This window comes from Crinia signifera, chromosome 1 (assembly GCF_055691185.1).
Source record: "Crinia signifera chromosome 1, ASM5569118v1, whole genome shotgun sequence".
Taxonomy (NCBI): domain Eukaryota; kingdom Metazoa; phylum Chordata; class Amphibia; order Anura; family Myobatrachidae; genus Crinia; species Crinia signifera.
The window spans coordinates 334,676,969-334,697,864 of NC_139217.1; the positions used below are offsets into that span (position 1 = coordinate 334,676,969).

General features: G+C 43.2%; 1 protein-coding gene across 1 annotated transcript; it reads left to right on the forward strand.

Annotated features, from left to right (window-relative positions):
• Positions 1-88: 88 nt before the first annotated feature.
• PES1 (pescadillo ribosomal biogenesis factor 1) lies at positions 89-18,207 on the forward strand. The gene is made up of 15 exons (XM_083145308.1): positions 89-274; positions 3,055-3,134; positions 4,169-4,322; positions 5,355-5,464; positions 7,621-7,792; positions 10,428-10,517; positions 11,276-11,392; positions 11,640-11,717; positions 11,944-12,033; positions 12,993-13,123; positions 13,405-13,530; positions 15,518-15,702; positions 16,425-16,567; positions 16,660-16,827; positions 17,601-18,207. Exons 1-15 carry the CDS (start codon positions 251-253, stop codon positions 17,682-17,684), a joined length of 1,752 nt encoding a protein of 583 aa, XP_083001434.1. The 5' UTR covers positions 89-250; the 3' UTR covers positions 17,685-18,207.
• The last annotated feature ends 2,689 nt before the right edge of the window (positions 18,208-20,896 follow it).

Consider the following 20,896-nt stretch of genomic DNA (forward strand, 5'->3'; position numbering starts at 1 on the left):
AGTCACCAAAACGAACTAGATTTCCCATCACTACTGTACTGTAGTACCATAAGCATGACGACACCGGCGTCAGAGGCACGCTGAAGCCGTGTTAGCTGCCCTGCAATGTGCCTGCTGCGTCGTGTGAGAGCAGGCATCGATTAGCTGCCCTGCAGGGTCCTGGCTTCGCCGAGCTGTGTCTTCTGCGTCCACTCCACACGTGTGAGCTTCCGCTGTAGAGAGAGCGTGATCTCCGGGATAGTGAGCGACGATGGGCGGCCTGGAGAAGAAGAAGGTATATATCACAGCCCTGTTTGTGTGCTGGTGACTGTATACTGGTTATATATACTGTATGGTGATATTTTTCCTAGGTTATTTTATGAGTTTACTGTACCTTTTATATTCTGTAACAGTATACGTAGTAGGTTACATTAGGGGTGTCCAAACTGCTCCTCGCAGGTCATGTTTTTCAGGCCTCCTGTGAATGTGTTTTGCTGGGTACACATAAGACTAAATGACATACACATTAAAAGCATACACACGTGCCAATGCAGGGAGAAATGGGAGCGACAGGTGGGATGAGCTATAGTCATGCTGCTGGAGCAGGCATCGCTAACAATATGGAGTGTACACACTAGGCGATATTGTGAACAATATCGCCTAGTGTGTATTTGGCATTGGACGTGGCCATCGGCATGATCAATGTAAAGATACTTTGGTCATCCTTATCGGGCCTACACACTGGGCAACTCTGCTGAGCTATCTGAGCACTGTAGATTGCTCAGCACACACTCGCAGCAATGTGTTAGTGCTTTATGCTGGGAGATCTGTCAGGGCCAACATTGTGCCTGACAGGCAATAGAACTAGATGTACCCTGCATGCAGGATCTAAAATGCCCGGTGATATGGCCCTTACATATGGAGTGACATGGGTCATTTTCTAAACAATCTGATCACTTAGAAAACTGGCTGAAATTGCAGTGTGTGTGTAGGCACTATTACACACTGAACAATATACTGTGAGACCACATGATGTATTGTTCATTAGCTGAGGTGGCCAGACTTCAGAATGGAGTTATTGCATCCCCCATAGTACTCTATAGCAACTCCTGGCATGAATGGAGCGATTGCAGCTGATATTGGAGATATTTTCTGCAACTCCTCTGTCATACACATGGAGCCGCTTAAGCCCAGTTCCATCTGAGTCCACCACCGCCTCCCGTCGCTTACCTGATGCTCCTCTGTCTGTGCCCGCACCCCCTAACCCTGAAGTGGAGATGGGCAGGGAATCCTCTCCTCGCTCCTGTGCATCCCCGTCAGATGGGGTTCCTCTCAGCCGGCTCTCGACAGCGCAGGGGATCTGGGGACAGCTGGCGGTGAATAAGCGGCGCTCCATCTGTACATTCAGGGGATAATAAATATTTGCAGTTACCTCCACCTATCCAACCCCCACCCCCCGAAAGCATTATATTGGACAATATATTGTCCATATAGCATAGTGCTAACAGCTATTGCATGCTCACAGCTGTCTACACTAGATGGTCTGCTTGTTAGTTTGGCTGAACCCCATCGGATTGGGTGTACCTAACTGAAGCTGGGAGTGAATGCAGCACATCTTTTGTGACTGTACTTACTACACCTTTGCAGCAGATTGGTGGTGTGGAACAGTGAACTGATAGCGGTCCTCTAGGACCAGGTTGGTCACCTCTTGGTACACTGCAATGAGCCTCAGTACAGTAATGTCTAAGCAATTACAGCAGTGTCTAACTGTGGTCTCAGAACTTGTACACAAAGAGCTCGCCAAACAGCCTTGTTTAACCATCACCGTATTAGTCATGAAGGCATTGTATAGGTTTTGTTTGGCACCAGTCATAGCTGACCGTGAGGCAGGATTAGGTAATATAATGTTAAGGGCTTTGGTTGGTGAAACTGATTAGTGATTAATTGGTAAAATACAGAGCGCCTTAAAAAAATAAATGACTGTGTTGAGGATGATTAACAGTGCCCTTGATATTCATATTTTTACTACTCTGGAAGAGCTGATTAGGATGGTAGTTTATTACTGTCTTTTACACCCAACTGCTGATTATTTATTATAAAATCAACTAGCTGATCATTCTAGTTTCTGTAATGATCTCTGGCAATTGAGGAGCAACATGCACTAAAAGGGCAGGAATTATGCTCCCTGTCCTTTTAGTGATGCCCTGCTAACACAGCCTGCCTAGTGGTTTCCCCTCCTGCAGTGTTCTGGTGGAAGGGAAAGTCTACCGTTTGGTAAATGGGTGCCATGTACACAGCATCTATTCCAAGAGCGGGAAAGGCTTGAGGGGCAGCCCATCATATTCGTAGCCTTTATTCCCCCGCTGAGCAACCATATCCCCCATGTGTACAGGGCAATATTACTAGCAGTGTGCTCCTGTGACCAGCCCGGTACTGGCCGCTGGTTGCAGGAGCATGTTCCTGTGATTGTATGTGGTGGGGGTCTCCGGTTTGTTTAGCGACCATCGCTGGTCACTGATGAAAACGTGACAATCAGCGATATTAAGACTAAATTGATCAGCATCCAAGCCGCCCCATGTGTTCGGACGAAAAAGCTTCGATCTGATCTGCCAATCGGGGGTCAAAGGATCTGCAAAATCCTACATGTTAAAACTACCTGACACACTGATTTTGATTGGCTTGGAATCAGCTAATTGAGGATTTCTAACATGTTTTTTAAAGATCCGACATTAGCAAATTGGTGAACTCAGCTAACTGCAGATGTTTAGGTTCTAGAACTCTGATTTACTCACTGACGTCACCTTTTTAAAAGTGGCCATACACCGTGGGATACAGTAATTGGATGTGTGTTAGACTACATCGTATCGCATGTGATTTGCATGTGATGCGATCCGAAGCTAGTTTAAAAAGTATGTGCAGCGCATATTTTTTTAACTATGCAGTGGGATGAGTGCGGGAGCGTGCATCGCACCTGCAAAACACACAATGTATGAGCGCTTTAAGATGGTAAACTTCTTGGTTACTAAAAATGTGTGTAGTGAATTGATGTCATTTTTATCTCCCCTTTTTCCTTAGTATGAACGTGGCGCTGCCACTAACTACATCACAAGAAATAAGGCAAGAAAGAAGCTGCAGTTGAGCCTGCCAGATTTCAGGTACAACACCTATAAAAGTCACTTTCCCAATACTGTTGATGTGCATTCAAAATGCATTTTGTAATTATCAATGAAGGAAGAAATATGCTTATTCAGAACCTAAAATGAAATGGATCAGCTACTCCTACTGTTTTTGTGAAGACCATATTCTGTATAGCTTCAGTATTTTTGTGGTATTGAAAAAAATGACTTTGATTGGCAGGAGTGCATGCTAAATGTATTATAGAAAGTAAATAAAATGTAATTAGTGATTGTGGTCTGATCCCATTCATAGAAGATTTCTTGGTACTTATGTAGTATCTGGACGCCCGATTATCGCATCGCATCCGATCAAATCGCATGCAATGCAATGGACCCGATTTTCCATAGGATTCTATGGGAAAAAGGGTCTTTTTCATTTCCCCACTATCCAACTACGCATGGAGTTGGATATAAACCTGTGGTGAGCGCAGCGAGCCACCGAGCCCGAAGCGTGGCGAGCGGATTCGTTAAAAAGTATTCCACATCCCCTCGCTGCGCTCGCCACGCTTCGGGCTCGGTGGCTCGCTACGCTCGCCACAGGTTTATATCCAACTCCATGCGTAGTTGGATAGTGGGGAAATGAAAAGGACCCTTTTTCCCATAGAATCCTATGTTAAAATGGACTCAGTCCATTTTAACATTGAATCCTATGGAAAAATTGGGTCCATCGCATGCGATGTGATGGACCCGATTTTTTTTTTTTTTTTAATGGGGCGTCCAGATACTACATAAGTACCAATTTCTTATTGGAGGGGGAGGAGGAGTCAGTTGCCTGCTATTATCTTACTTGTGCAGCACCTGCCACACTTTATGGCAGCGGGATCTTGCAGAACGCTTTTGTGAGAATCGGCTGGGCATAGCGTGTGAGAAGGGCCGGTTTTAAATGCTAAAGCAATTTGCACCATTCTCTGCTAATATTTACTGAATCCTATTTTCGCTTTAGTGTTGTGGATAGAAAACCTGTTCTATTTATCGCTGTAAATAAACTGCTGCATTTCACTTTGTCTCCTTAGACGCCTCTGTATCTTAAAAGGAATCTATCCTCATGAGCCAAGGCACAAGAAAAAAGTGAATAAAGGGTCCACAGCTCCCCGGACATTCTATCTCGTAAAGGATATAAAGTTTCTGCTGCATGAGCCTATTGTGGGGAAATTCAGAGAGTACAAGGTCTGTTCTGGGTCATCTTTGTATGCTCCATATTAAAGTAGCCATGATAGTTAAGAGTTTTTTTTTTTCTAACCATTTAATATGTAATTGTATTTTTATTCCAAACATAAGATGCTAATGTAATGTGTGCGGTCTTTAGACCTTTACATGCTTATACATACAGTAGCAAAAGGCTATGTATAGGCTACTTGAGACTTCATGAGTTTGGATTTTCTTGGATTTTGCTGACATTTGCTGGTAGGGATTTAAATGAGGAGGAATGCTCAGTTAGTAGGCAGCAGCATAGTAATGCTTGTGTGATGTGAAGGAAATGACCTTCTAGAATCTCCGTCCCTCTGTGAAATGCAATTTAGTACAAAGCTTAATTAATTGACATTAATTTTGATGGTACTAGTATATTTTGCAGCACTTCTACACATTGGTAACAAATAAAGCAAGACTGGGTCAACAGAGGGTCCTGCACACCAGCTTAGAAACTATGTAAATGGGAGTCGCTGCCTTTAAGCTTCTTCACTTTAATCAGCATCACATATTAAGTATCAATCTGTTTGATGTAGATGGGCATATTAGGAGAGAAGGAGTCCTGTGGGCAGCTTCCTCTCTTCAGGAAGCGCTTTCAAGTCTGAACACTAGAGGGCTTCTGCTCTGTGTATATATCTCCGGGAACATGGTGCAGTGGTCATTTTTCCCATTGATTCTACTACTGCGCATGCACAAAAACAACAGAAAACTGGTAGTTGCGCCATTTTTCTCAAAGATTTTTACAGCACTGATGCTGCTGTCAGCACCGGTCTCATCAGGGTAAGTATTCAAAAAATGGGAGAAGTGGTCCCCTCCCCCTACCCTCCCCCCCCTACCCTATCAGGATTCACGGGCAAGTGTGCACAGCAAACACTCCTCCTATTAATAATATACCAGTGGTTGTAGAAACCACCAAATTTATATATAAAAATTGCGTTTATTCTGAATTAATTTGTGATTTTAGTTCTCTAAACGTGTAGGTTTTTCACAAAATGTAACTTTATCATTCAGGTATTTGTGCGTCGTCTGCGTAAAGCCTATGGAAAACAGGAATGGGATGCAGTAGATCGAATAAGAGACAACAAGCCAGCATATAAACTGGACCACATCATCAAGGAGAGGTGAGAGATCTTATTTGCAGGAGTGCTATTTTACTGCATTAATCCCTTTTACATATGTTAACACTAATGGATAATCTGCAATTATAGAATTTGGTACTTGTGTAGTTACGGCAGTTACGTAGTCAGCGTAGCGTCCCTGTCGGAATCAGCACAGTGTTCCCACGGCCGCTTAAGTAGTTAGCGTAGTCTATCTAGCATCCCTGTCAGAATCGGCGTAATACATGTCAAGTAATCGGCGTCCCCTCGCGGGGCACGCTGCGCTCGCCACACTTTATAAGATCAACTCCATGCCAACGTGGGTAACGGAGGTAGGAACAGGTCGAGAGGACATGTAACACGTCCTTTATTGTGCATGAGACGCACTTGCGCCCGCACCCCCCCCCCCCCCCTTTGTGCATGAGACACACGTGCTACCGAACCCCTAACCCCGTCTCCCTGAAGCGGACATGGGCGGGGTTGCTGCACCCTGCCGCAATAATTACTGAGACGCACAAGCATCTCAGGCAGATGGAGCGCCGGCATCCGCCAGCGCAGGGGATCTGGCAGTTACCGGTGCTGTGTAATAGGCACTCACTAAGCTTGCCAGGGATGCTGGGGACATAGCTGCAGCTCACAGGGACACTACACTAACTATGCAGGGCTGCCGCGGACACACTACGCTAACTACACAGGGTTGCCGTGGAGTCATTACGCTGACTACGCAAGGCAGCCGTTGGGCTACGCTGACAATGTAGCTTAGGCTGCAGCCGTGAAACTACACTGACAATGTAGCTTAGGCTGCAGCCGTGAAACTACACAAGTACCTAGAATTTTTTGGTTTTATGCTTGTAAAACAGAAAATTGAATAGCACTTGGTGAGAAGAGTCCGGCATTATCTATTAATACAAAAAGCAGTGGTGGCAGAATAAAAAATATTTCTCCTTTTTGATTTAATTTCTGCTAATAGGGCAATGGTAGCCAACTGTAGCCTACGAGAGCTACCAACAGTTCACATTTTCCAGACAACCTAGCTGCTGCACTCATTAATCACTGACACATTTTAAAAGATACACAGATGGCGCTAATTAGCTCACTTGCGATTCTGTGAGGAGACCTGCAAAACATGCACTGTTGGTAGCTCTCGAGGACTAGGGTTGGCTACCCCAGTTATAGGGGAATCTCAAGCCTTGTACTCGCCAACACTCTCACCTGTGTTCACAAGAGAATCACAGACATGTCAGCTGGACCTTTTGTGGCAGGGTTGTAATGCAGTGGAAGTTTTTTGTCGTGGCGAAAAGGTACTGATCACATGAATTGGAAAAGGTACTGATCACATGAATTGGAATTAATTGCACTCTTCATGACATTCTGAAGTGTATACAAATTGCCATCATAAAAATGCAACAGCAGGCATTGAAAATTTTGTGTTTGTGTTATTCTTTAAACTCTTGGCTATGGCTCTACATATGTCATATTTCAGTCACTTTTAGCGTGTTAAAGTTAGTTGTCCAAATCAGATGGTCGGTCTTGCTTTTCACTCTCCCCTCTTTTTTTTTTTTTTATGATTACTCTGTTAATATGTACACCAGGGTCATTATAGTAAACAGACTATGTGGTTATATTCAATCTCGGGATCCAACTGTCAGGATGTCCTGACAGCTGGAACCCTAGTCCGTATTTAGTCTGCACGCCAGTAAATCGATAGGCGGAATTCAATGTTCCGCCTGACGATCATCAAAAAGGGGGCATGTCGCGAAAAAGGGGCATGGATTGTCAAGATCCAGCCATGATCTCAACAGTCCAAGGACATTTTTCGGCAAAATGGACTCGGGTCCGTTCAGTTGAGCTGCCTCTTCAATTCTGTCGGGAATGACCGCATTGAGTAGGCCCTAGCCACTATTTGCCCTGTCGGAAATAGCGGTGGGGATTGAAATTGTAAAAAAAATTGTGGTGTTTACAAATAGGCATGTACCTACAATTTAAAATTGCATTTGGGCTTAATTGTTCAAAATTTCACACATTACAATGTATACTGTATATTTTTTCTCTGACACCACCATTGTTTGGTATGCGAATTGTTTCACTTTAGATGTATTGAATTAAATAGAAAAGGGTTTAAATGACTCGTTAATGCTGTATGACATATATTAGAGATGCTGTACTTGTGCCTTCTGCAGGTACCCAACTTTTATTGATGCTCTACGTGACATGGATGATGCTCTGTCCATGTGCTTTCTTTTCTCTACCTTTCGGCGTACCGGGAAGTGCCATGTCCAGACGATACAGCTCTGTCGCCGCCTTTCTGTAGAATTCCTTAATTTTGTCATTGCTTCCCGTTCTCTGCGCAAGGTAATTTGTCATAGACCAGATGTTTTCATGGAACTCGCCTGTTAGTAAAGTTTTTTTTTTTCACCTGAGTTATATCGATTTGTATGTGTGTGAGAAGACCTACATGGTTGCATCATGAACCGAAAAATCTCCCAGACAATAAAATTGGCTAAATTAAACAATCTCCGCTGCGGTTTACAGTTTAATGACAAAAAAAACAACAACACAATTGAGCACTAGAGATGGTGGCTAATAAATGAGCCAGAGAGCTAAAGAATAATAAATATTCCACTGGAGAACACTGGCACTGTCGGCTCGCTCAGCACACAGCGCTGACAGCTCGCACTGTGTGTAGGCTGTCAGCTCTGTGTGCTGAGCGACAGCAGTTCATGCAGTGCGCGACCTAGCATAGCTAGGAAGCCCTACACACATTGCTATGTGTTTTGGGCCCATTAGAGTTTTTAAAAGATTTGAAGATTGCATAATTTGCTTCCCAGCGGGTAGGCTAGGAGAAACGCAGGTAAGAGGATGGTTGCCTTGCTTTATCCCATAAAGCAATGGACATGGGTGTCTGCCCTCACAATAGGAGAACCAAACAGCTGCACTGTACATAGGGTTGCCAATCCTGGGTAATTTTTTCAGGCCCGGAATTCGGGATTTCCAGGATTGAGGTTAGTCAATGAAAGTAAATCCGTGAATTTAATTTTGGTGGGTCTGGTCAGCAGAGACCAGGCCGTATGTCGGCTAGGCCAGGCTTGTATGCAGGGTCACAGTTACTGCACTGCAGGGTCACTTTTACACTCACAGCAGGGTTCTGGTCCTGTTCAGTCTGGGCTCCAATCATCCTACAACCTGGATCCAACGCAGTCCTGTTCTTGGCCAAAGGGTGGCCTACTCAGCCACACACATCAGGGCCAGGCGAGTCCTCAGCGCTGAAATGGTGGGTGGGTTTCCATGTGGCTATGCTGCGTGAGCTCTGATGTCACACAGCGCAGTGTGCATCAGAGACTGTGTATCAGCCGGGCAGCATCTGTGGCCGTGCTCCGGGCAGTTGGTCCGTGTCTGCGGCAGTGCGCCACACAGTCAGTTTTCAACTGTGGCTGTGCTCCGGGAAGCCAATTTGAAAACCGCACATCCTGCGAAGCATAATCCTGATATCTCGGAATACAAATCCCGCTGATTTTGGCCTCAAATCCCAGGATTGGCCACCCTAACTGTGTGTGTATGTTAGCAACTGCCAAATTCTTTGTTGGTTAGTTAGTTAGTAACCCATGAGATATGGGGGGGGGGGGGAAATAGTATAAACACAAATTGGTGTATAAATGGTTAATGATATGAATAGTACATGCAAATCTTCTTAATCAAATTTTATTGCTAAAATATCAATATAAATCTCCCCATATACAGATCAATCTTAATATAACTGACTTTTATTAGTATTGGACTGGGTAATCAAGTTAATTATCTAGGTACTTGTTTCCTAGCACGGCCACAATCGCATTGATCTTGTGCCCTTAATAGTGGTATGCGATGGCCCCCGACGCGATGGACCCGATTTCCCATTGAAATGCATTGAAAAGTAAAAAAATCGCGTCGGTCGCGTCGCATGCGGCTAAATGAGCATTAAATGGTCCCGACGCGATGGCCCCGATTTCCCATAGGGAACAATGTTAAATGGCTCAATTTACCCAAATCAACAGGGAACAATGTTAAATGGTCCAGAAACCCCCAAAAACACCCCAGAACAGTGAAATGGCCCCCCAAAATTAGTTAACGCCACCCCACGATCAACGTGAACCCGAAGCGTGGCGAGCGCAGCGGTACGCGTCCTCCGACCTTTTCATACCCCCACTATCCACGTCGGCGTGGAGTTGAGAATAGAATAGTGTGGCGAGCGCAGCGAGCCACCGAGCCCGAAGCGTGGCGAGCGCAGCGGATACCTTCACAGGTAAACGCGTCCCCTCGCGGGCTTCACAGGTGTCCGCGTCGCCACGGACACCTGTGAAGCCCGCGAGGGGACGCGTATAACTGTGAAGGTATCCGCGGGGCTCGCCACGCTTCGGGCTCGGTGGCTCGCTACGCTCGCCACACTATTCTATTCTCAACTCCACGCCGGCGTGGATAGTGGGGGTATGAAAAGGTCGGAGGACGCGTACCGCCGCCCCTCGCGGGCTCGCTGCGCTCGCCACGCTTCGGGTTCACGTTGATCGTGGGGTGGCGTTAACTAATTTTGGGGGGCCATTTCACTGTTCTGGGGTGTTTTGGGGGGTTTCTGGAACATTTAACATTGTTCCCTGTTCATTTGGGTAAATTGAGGCATTTAACATTGTTCCCTATGGGAAATCGGGGGCATCGCGTCGGGACCATCGCATGCGATTTTTTAGCACGCATGCGATGCGACCGATGAGATTTTTTTACCTACGATGCCCCCGATTAGAATCGGTGTGGCCGTGCTAGGAAACAAGTACCATTATCTATTTTGTAGATAATGGTTATGCAGTAACATGTTAAGTGATTTTATCTGTAAACCGTATAGTAACAATGGAAATGGCCTCAATGTGTGCATTTCATGTGGAAACTGAATAATAGCAGCCATTTTACTTTGTTTTGTCTGTGAATTGTGTATCTGTATCACTTAGCTATGTCCTCACATTAGGTGTTCCTGTCAATAAAAGGAATCTATTATCAAGCCGAGGTCCTGGGGCAGACTGTGACATGGATTACCCCATATGCTTTTTCTCATGATGTAAGTTTCTCATAAGTGTGGAGCTGTCTTTTATATTTTCTAACCAGCAGCTCATACTTTGTGTAAATAAAACAATTTTATATGTATGTGAAATAATTTGGTACCTGGGTCCCAGCACTGTTCCGGATTATTATTATAGGTGGTATCCCCGCAGTATGACTAAGACCCCCCCCCCCCCCACAGTGCGGCTCCCTGTGTCCCCAGCCACATAGCTTCTCCCAACTGCAGCTCAACTCCCTCCCTACCTGCTGCCCCTCTAAACCCTCCTAAATCCTAACTGCCCCCAGCATCTAATGTGTCTGGATTAAAGGTGGTACCATATCATCAGATGCTGGAAATCAATGTACCAGTATATATTTTGTCACGCAGTGCTAAAGCTCCCAAATGCTATAATATACAGTTTAGATGCCATCTTAGTATAAGGTAAATACTGATTTATTTTTTTAAGAAACCTGAATTCTCGTTTTGCAAGTTGTGATAGCAGCCACCCTTCAGATACACTATTTAACAATCAGAAGTTCAGAGCGTGTGCTGGTTAGCATTACTCCCTCACAGCCCTAGATCATCCTGACCAAGCCATTATTTGTGTGTTCTCTTCTTTGCTTAATCTACCCCTGGGTGGTCTGGTTTCCTTCAGCAGAGAAGTTGCCTTTCGTGAGCAATCGTCTTCTCACTAGGATTTATAAAGTACTTTCTATAAGCTGCTATGTTGCTTAAATGATTTCCTATTACATTAAGAACATTTTGTCTCCATGCAGCACCCCACAGATGTGGATTACAGAGTTATGGCTACTTTCACTGAATTTTATACAACGCTTCTTGGGTTTGTCAACTTCCGTCTCTACCAGACGCTTAATCTGCAATACCCCCCCAAGGTAAGGGAGTATAAAGATTCTCTATTGTACTGTGGGTTAATTTCTAACCTGAGTGGGCTGTGTTAGGTTTCTGCACAATTTAAAAGAAATCCTTTTACCTTTTTTGTGCATGAATTCGAAAAAAGACTACTTAAAACTAGATGATACATTCTAGATTGTTAGCAGGTCCTGTGAGATCTGCATTGGTTTGTCATGACCATTGTGTCTGTAATTAATAACCTTGGGCTTATCGTTCATTATCCATCAGTTGGATTCTCGTTCAGATACAGAACTAAAGGTGGATGATGAGGACAAATATGCTCTGGAGTCCGAGGCTTATATGGAGGTATAATCATGGCACCGTTCTTTTCCATTCTTCACATATTGTCACCCCTGTGTTACGTTTTTCTTTATTTATATGTATGGTGTTTTTGCTTTTTTTTTAAATTTTATATTCCTTTTATTTGTTTCTCTTTCTGACTGTCTTTGCCCTTGTGCTATAGATTCTTTAGCAATTCTGTTTTTAAAATTTGTTCGCTCCAATGAATCTGCCCACACTTCTTGTTCTATAGAAACTTGCAGCTCTTAGCGCTAGCCTGTCCCGTGCCATTCCATCTGAGCCTGAAGATGATGTGGAGGCTGATGAATTCCCTGCAGATACAGTGAGTAAGCTATATGTATTGCTGTGCCTTCTAGGTCCAAAATTCATTATTTGGTAATGATTCAATTGTTTTCCCCCAAAAAATCAATTGCTGCTGGGTTTAGATGCTCATTAGTCATAGGGGGTGACCCCTATGTGAAAACACTGTGGTTTAGGCCCCCAGTTGAGAATTGACGCGCCCTAACCAGGACCATAGATGGGATTAGCCACCATAGATGGGATTAGACAATTTGGTTACGGTAAAAATGTTTGTGTTGTATGATGATGTGTGCAAATATAATTTAATTGGCTCTTATGTATAATAAGGAAGAGTGTGTTGTGCTGAATGCATTTTAAGCAGAAACTAAATGAATAGAAATAGGGAATCTAGAATATGGATGCATGTGTGCCTTCATGCAAACACCTTCTCGGGCATTGATGTTTCTTTCTCTTCGTTCTACTTACAGGTACATTTCAGTATCTGAGACAAACCGTATTATATACTTAGAGTTTATGGATGGGCCTTTAGACAGCCATTGATGTAGTAGTAGTAGTAGTACGAGCCAACAGCCCCTAACTGTCACTACTTAAAAACATCCTGTAACATGGCAATAGCTGATTTGGCTTGTAGTTTCACACTTTATCACTTTCTACTTTATCACTTGTTAAGGCTTCATACATTTGGCTCAGTGGGTACAAATGGTCTGACTTTTGAAAGCTTACAGTATGGAAGAAGTGTGCAGTGTTGTGACAATAGGTGCTAGATGAGGAATGGGATAGTAGCTGGTAGTGCTCAGAGGGAATCTTATCAGGTATGGGGTAGCATAGCATATAATGAAAGTGGGTTTTAACAAAAGAACTCAATAAATTGAAAGTGGTGTAAGAGTCTAGTAGTGCATGGTAGGGAGAAGAGGTGGGAGAGGGGAGTCTGGATGTGGAGTCACTACATCATTTTCTCATCCTACACTTTGATTGGTTTAGGAAAATGCAAGCCTTCTGGAGGAGCAGCAAAAGCAGCAGCAAGAGGAGGAAAAACACAAGTCCTTATTTGTAGGCCTTAAGTTTTTCTTGAACCGGGAGGTACCGAGAGAGGCTCTAGCCTTTATCATCCGGTAAGTGGGAAAAGATGGTGGTAGTAGAAACAATATTTTGTTAACTATAGAACTGTACTCGCATGTTTTTGCTTACAGCGCTGTGCGGCTGCACACAAAAACCATGGGTTTGGCGGTATAATAATTTGCACTTACTTGAGCTGGCGATGTTCATGGCTAATTGGATATCATCAGAAGTTTCTAACTGAATTATAGCTGAAAAAGTCTGTCTGCAGATCTGGTTGTCTTTTTGTGCCATATGAAATGTACTTGTTCAGTGATAATTTTCTGTTCTCCAATAGGAGTTTTGGAGGAGAAGTGTCATGGGACAGCACACTCTGTATTGGGGCAACGTATGACAGCTCAGACACTTCTATCACACATCACATTGTGGACCGACCCAACGTACAACCTCAGATTATCAACAGGTAATTCGAATTGTGGTCCTTTTGGTATTATTATAGATTACTTAGGGACTGCATAAATTTGCTGCTTGGGGATTTTACTCTCAGGATGGTATTCAATCATCCAATGTATTTTGTCTTTTTTTTTGTTTTGTTTTTTTCTCAGGCCATTTAATTTGGACAGTCAAAAAAATAAATAACACATTTTCACCAAAAAAAAAACTTATTAGGGCTAATTGAATAGCACTTCAGAAAAGCACTTACCCCGTTCATTGATGTGGGATAAATGAACACTGGCCTCTAGCTGGGAATTCCACCCCTAGCTGGTGCCATTTTGTTTTTCTCTCCCTTGGTCAGGGTTTTTTTTACTGTTGGTTTCACATCTGTTGTAGATGGAATATTTTCTCTCATAGCTTGTCTGAGGCACCCCCGATTCTATGTCGCCAGCATAGGATGAGTGTGTATACTAAAGCTGGCCATACATCAGAACAACCTGCTCACGGTCATAACCGTATGCAGGTTGTGGAGCGGTCAGATCAGACATACAGCGCATCTGATCTGAGGGCCGACCTCATGAACTGCGGGGCCACGCATCGTGTGCACAGTGCACACGACCCATTGAGATTGTGCGTTCGGGTCCAATGTCGTCCTGATGTATGGGGGTCTTAAGTGAGAAATGACGCCGCTTACCAATTGTATACACCATAAAAAAGGTTAAACTTATTGAAGCCCTGAAGTGCTGCTTTCACAGGCAGTGCTACAAAGGTTCTCCTCCTTGCGACGACAATGACAAACTCCAGAACAGATACGCACAGGACCTGAGTCGGAAGTAAATTACATATGATATGCCACTTTCTTTTTTAAATACATTTTTTTATTGTATTGAGGCATCCTAAAAATAAACAATACAGCAATATGAAATGTAATATATCAATCACTGTACAATAATACATTCAAGGGTAAACTGTTCTGACTTTCAATATCGAGATAATGACTTTTCCTAATAATAAGATAAACACAGTATGGTAAATATATACAAAGCAATTGTTGGTTGTAAATAAACTGTCAAATAATATAATAAACAGAATTACAGAACGTTTCATAGCCCAGGAATCCAATCCTAATACAGACACGGTCAGCATAAATTTATCAGTGGGTCATTTGTCGCAAGTCTAGTGAGATACCAGGTAGTATTTTTGAAATTACCATGCAATTGTTTCCTTTATAGGATATTACATTTTTCTTAACATGACTCATATCGGCCTGGTGGGTAAAAATTGTGTGGGATAGGGCCATCTTGTACTCTTGTATGGGGGCCTTTTAGTAAGGGGGAAATTACAAACTGAGGAGAGATCTAATCCAGTCCCAAGAGATCCTTCTGTAGAAGTTGGGAAAGATTCAGCCAGACTGGGTTTACTGTGCTCTCTTGAGAGAAATGTCCCAGATACTATAAGGCAATCCCAGGACTAAAAAGGCAGCACAGCCCACTAGCCTCAATCCGTGGCTGGGAGCAGACAGTGCGAAAAGAGAAACTGCAGCGCTCCTTGCTTGAACGGGAAAGTAGTCTTCTGTGGCAGTCTCAATTATCCCTCAGGGACCAAATAAATTGGTGAGGGTGGAAGGTAGAGATCTAGGCAGTAGACTCCACCACAGCAACGCCCATGCCAGCTTTTGCACCAAAGACCTTGGCTGTCTTGCAAGCCACTAACAAATGTCCAAAATCCGGTGGAAAAAAGCTTTTGCGTCAAAAATAAAGGGCTCCCAGGAATTCTCTTCACTTCTGGGAGAAGTGAAAAGTACAAAGGTGCTCAAATGGTGATGGAAAGTAGATATTAGGAGATAATAAGGTGGCCTTTTTGATTCTTACCCACCAGAAGTCACTAGGCACTTATAATAAGAAATGGAAACAATTGAAGTTAGTCAATCAGACTTCTGATTTATGCATATACAGTATAGCAAATCACTTTGTGTAGTGAGATTGTATCTGAACTTGTTCATGTTTCATCTACAGGTATTATGTACAACCACAGTGGCTGTTTGACAGTGTGAACGCCCGCTTGCTCCTTCCTGTAGAAGACTACTTTCCAGGGGTACTTCTGCCTCCCCATCTCTCTCCATTTGTCGTGGAGAAGGAAGGAGACTACATTCCACCAGAGAAACAGCGGCTGCTGGCACTGCAAAGAGGAGAGCGAATTGGTAATTGAGGAAACCGACCTAAAGATGCCCATATATAGTGCAATGCGCACTCTGCGATTGGGACTAGTTCCAATCACATCTAGTTCAAAATGGATACCATATGCTATGCAGGGTGCGTTTTGAACTAGATGCAATCTGGTCCAAAAAGTGTTTGCGCATCGGAAGCCCAAAATTCACTCTGTGTGGGCACCTTAAGTGTCCTTTGTTTTCTTCTTGCTTTCTGTAAACTGGGATATGATATACCAGAGAGAGTGGGAGTTCCCAATATTGCAGGCTCAAGAAAAATTATTAGTATATCAGCAGTTCTTCCGTAGTCTCCTATATAGTGGGATATGATCTGTATTGTTTAATTATTTGTTTCCTTTTATGCCCCCTCAGAAATGCTTATGTATCAAATGTTTATTCTGTGAGAATACTATGTTGGTAATATGTAAGCTGCTTTTCGGGGCAAATATAAAGAAAATCTAAACATTTAGAAAGATGTAGGCAGTAAGGAAAGTGTCCGGCAAGCTATTTAATACAGTTTATTGGAATACAATAGAGAAGTAATCTTCAGATGTTGCAAATGCTGTAGTCTGACAGCCAGCATTACACATCTATTGTCGTTTTTTCATGATAACACTTTGTTTAAAACAAGATGTCCTATGTATTCTGTCTATGATTAGATGAAGGGTCGGGGTAAAAAAATTAATTTTGTTTATTTCATTGATACTTTTCATCAGAAGAAGAAGGGGAGGAGGAGGAAGAGGATGATGATGATGACGACGATGATGAGGAGGAGGAGGAGGAAGAAGAGGATGATGATGATGAGGACGATGACAAGAATGTTAAGCTAAATGAAATGGAACAGAAGTTTGGAGAAAAGGTAAATTCTACATTGAAATGTTGTTGTTTACAGGACATGTTTGTTTTTTTCCTGTTTTTTTTTTTAATGCTAAATGCCTTCCTGTCATGCAGAAGCTTAATGTGAAAGTGACAGCAGGCACAGTAAAGATAGAGGACAAAACACGGACTGCTGAGAGAGAGAAGAATGAGGAGAAACGTCTGGCCATCATGATGATGAAGAAGAAGGAGAAATATCTCTACAACAAAATCATGTTTGGCAAAAAGCGTAAAGTCAGAGAGGTGAGAGAGGGTTTGAATTCAAACGGAATGGATATCCATGTTTGTACACACAGGGTTTAATCAAACTACTAATTCTAGTACACACAACACAAACAAATAACAAGTCTGTGTGCAGCAGTATTGGGTCTTCATAAAGCTCCCTCTGTGTTTCGAAACATCGACCAGATGTGTCTTATGATCTGCACTGATGCCAGATTAAATGTCTAATTGCGTTTTATATGAATTTAAAGAAGCCTGGCTCATTGCCCTTGGTATATTAACATAGAATTTGACGGCAGATAAGAACCATTTGGCCCATCTAGTCTGCCCCTATATTATTGTTTTATAATGGATCACCCAGAGTGTGGCAACCCAGCAATTGCACGTTGATGAAGGTAGTGAGTCTACTTTTATATAGATCGAGGTAGTTACTAGTTGAGTATGTTGGCCTAGTTAGTGTAATTACATATATATTATCTCCCCATAGAAGCTCGGTGTCTCCTAGTGTGCACATTGCACGTAATTGTGGTAAAACTAAACGGGACTGGTCCCGTAGCAGATCCTGGTAACCACACCCACTTAAGTCTGTTTATTCAATTTTTTTTGTTTGGGTAACTGATTGTTTAACTGTTTACAAGGAAATAAAAAAATGATTGCACTTTATATCCTTACTATCTGTGTAAAGTTGTGCTTTTCTTGTGGAATTTTATAAATGTGACTATTTCATTAAAACTAGAAAGTTTAGTACAGAAAATATATAATTTTTTTTAATTACAAATTGTTCTTTTTCCCAGGCCAACAAGCTGGCAATGAAGAGGAAAGCGCACGATGAAACTAGCAAAGCTGAACGCAAGAACAAGAAGTCAAAAAAGCAATGAGTTGTCAGCCTGTAAAGCGATTACACCTGGAAATAACATTACTATGTGTTTTAGGGGTAGATTTCGGGGTCTCTCCCTGTCTATCTGGACTGCCTTTTAAACCGCCGACTCAATGTAACCATGAGAAACTTCTAGTCGTGGGTTTTTATTTTCCAGCCTGTGAGATCGTCCAGGGTCTGAGGTGGGCTATCCTGTTGGAACCTGTGGCATAGACTTTGTGTTGTGTAAATCCAATGTGCTTGGATGGCATAACAGAAGTTAATGCTGGCATACAACGTGTATGTGTGCATGTATACACATGTTGTGAGAGCGTACACCAGTATTCATATTGGTGTAACCATATTCTTAGTTTTTTATTCACAATTTAATATTTCTCCTGGCTTATATAGTAATTTTGTATCTGGCTTCACTGAGGAAAGGATTAAAAAAAGTTCTAACCATCCATTCATTCTTTTTCCTGGAAAGATCAGATCTGATATCTGTACAAATGTAAAAAGGAAATAAAGTAACATTCTGCACCAAATGGCACCTGTTTAATAAACACATTTGTATATAAGCTGGCATTGGCATGTTCTGGTTTGCTAATGGGTGCAATGTAATGTAATACTACACTAATTACTAAAACATTTATGTAATGGTTATAATGAAAACTTTTCATCCTTCTCCATCAACCCAACTACCTCACAGACTTCTATAGAATGAACCTGGGTATAATGACCATTTTGCTGTGGCATTACCATGTACAAAACAGGATTTCTACAATCCGCAGGGAATACGCTGGGGGTATAGGCTGTGCAGAAGGAACTGGTCACCAAACTGTTAAAGCTTTGGCTTCCCGGCATCAACAGATGCCTGGAGAATGGGGCCTGCTGTCAGCAGTCTCAAGGGTTTTTTTTTTTTTTTTGAGCGGGCAGTAGTAGGCATTCTATAGGGACACCTGTCCTACAGTTCCAACAAATCCCTGCAGCCATAGCTCTGATGAGTGGACCAGCGACTCCAGCAGGACTCTCCGCAGAGCAGCACATTCCAGGCAATAGTATTTAGTGATGCGGTAATGCACCTGGGGCCCCACATCGGCACAGGAGGTAGGGTCTCCCCCAGCCTGATGTGATCCCTCATGGATGCGTCCTACCACTGCCCTTCTTCCCTCCCATATTGGGGAACGCTGAGTGCCCATTTCCACACGCAGCCTTCAGTAGTCCGTCTCCTGTATCACTGTATACCACACTCTCTGGTCAGGTTACACAGTTACGCTCCTTCCAGCTGACTGCGGCTTGGATTGGTAAGCACTTACTGCCCTATTATCTAACTGCATTAAATGTTTCTGTGCTTGTCCTATCATTGTGCCTGTTCTATCCCTGCAGACAGCCCTTACACAAGCAGGTTGGGTGGTGGGGGGCTCTCTGCCCACCCTCTCTATTAGGCCCCATGGTTATGCAGTCTTCCCTGCACCTGCCCTCTTGAGTTGAGTTTTTTCCCTCCAAGAGCGTACAGGGTATGGAGCAGGTATCCACCCCGTACCAGCAGATGCTGCAAAGGAAATGTTTCAAACCTTCCATATCCGACTCTACTTTCCCCAGTCTGGTTAGGCCTCAGACTCTGGAAGTTTCCGCCAACTGGAAGGAAGACGTGTGTTGGTTTCCTGATATTGAGACTTCCTCTGTCCAAGATGAATTCTCTTTTCAGGTAGAAGGAGGGACTTTAATTAAGACTGTAAAACTGGTCCCTCAGTCCAAGGTCTGGTTGTCAAAAATGATTTGAGCTTGAAAGTCTGCTCAACTTGCAAGGTACTTGTGTAGTTTGCGGGGCTCGGTGGCTCGCCACGCTATTTAAAATCAACTCCATGCCAACATGGATAGTGGAGGTATGAACTATCCATGTTGGCATGGAGTTAAGTTACTTTTTTTTAACATAGTTTGTTGCGAGCGTAGAACCCGGAAATAGCACGGCGCCATGAAACTACACAAGTACCACTTGCAAATATCAGAATGCATTGCAGCCTTTTATTCGCTCCCTGCTGAGAAATGTATGACGTGCTATTCTCCCCCCACCACTGGGGACGCTTGTGTTCACACTGGTGGGGGACAATATATTCTATGCACTAAGTACTGTAGCATTTAAAGACTGTCTGCTCTTGTCATAAGGTACTATGCCAGAAAATATACGTTGTAATTGGTTTCAGTTTGTTTTTTACCAGTTTGTTTTTTTACTGATTTATTTATAGTTTCGTACATAGTAAATATGCATGAATTATTAAAACACAATGTTAATAGCAACCAGAAAACTAATTGCAGTAATAGAGAAAAAAATGTCTACTCAATCAATCATATATATATACATACATACATACATACACACATACATACATACATACATACATACACACACACACACACACACACACACACACACACACTACTGTGTCTTTTTTCTTAAAGATCTGATGGACATGAAGTTGGAGACCTTCCTCAAAATTATCTCGTCCCACGTGCGTGCTGGAATGTTTCTTGAGTGGCTAAGGCTATTGGCAGTTAGGTGTATGTCCTTGAGGAAGGCCTCTCCTCTGGTTCCTACAGGCACCAATTACCCCTAGTGGCGCATATCAAGGAAGGAGATTCCCACACGTTAGGCAGCATGGCCAGTGTAACGGTTAGTGTTACTGCTTCACAGCACTGAGGTCATGGGTTAAATTCCCACCAATGGCTCTAACTGGGTGGCGTTTGTTTATTCTCCCCATGCTTGTGTGGGTTTACTTTGATTTCCTCCCACAATCCAAAAATACAAAATCATACCTCCCTACTTTTGTCTTGACCGTATTGTGGAAAGGGGGCAGAACTACTGGTGAGTGTGGCCTCTGGTGGATGGGGTGAGGCTTAACACCATGATCCCCATTTTTGGGGGCTGTGCCTAGTGCTCCTTAAGCAGCTGGCAGCCCCCGACTCTCCTCCCCACCCGTAAGATGCTGTGTTCATCTATTCAGTGACCACTGCCTCTCGTTGGTGAAACACGGTGCCCTGCAAATTTCTGTTTGCACCCTAGGAGTGGTGCCATAAGAGCTAGCCTTGTCGCGCATATCAGCCAGCTCAATTGAATATCCCTGCGAGTTTCTTACCAGTGTTATTCATATCGCGCTGAATATAGCAAAGTCTACAGGAATATGTTATACAGTGTGCATATATCTTTATGCAAAAATGTACATAAAACATATGATT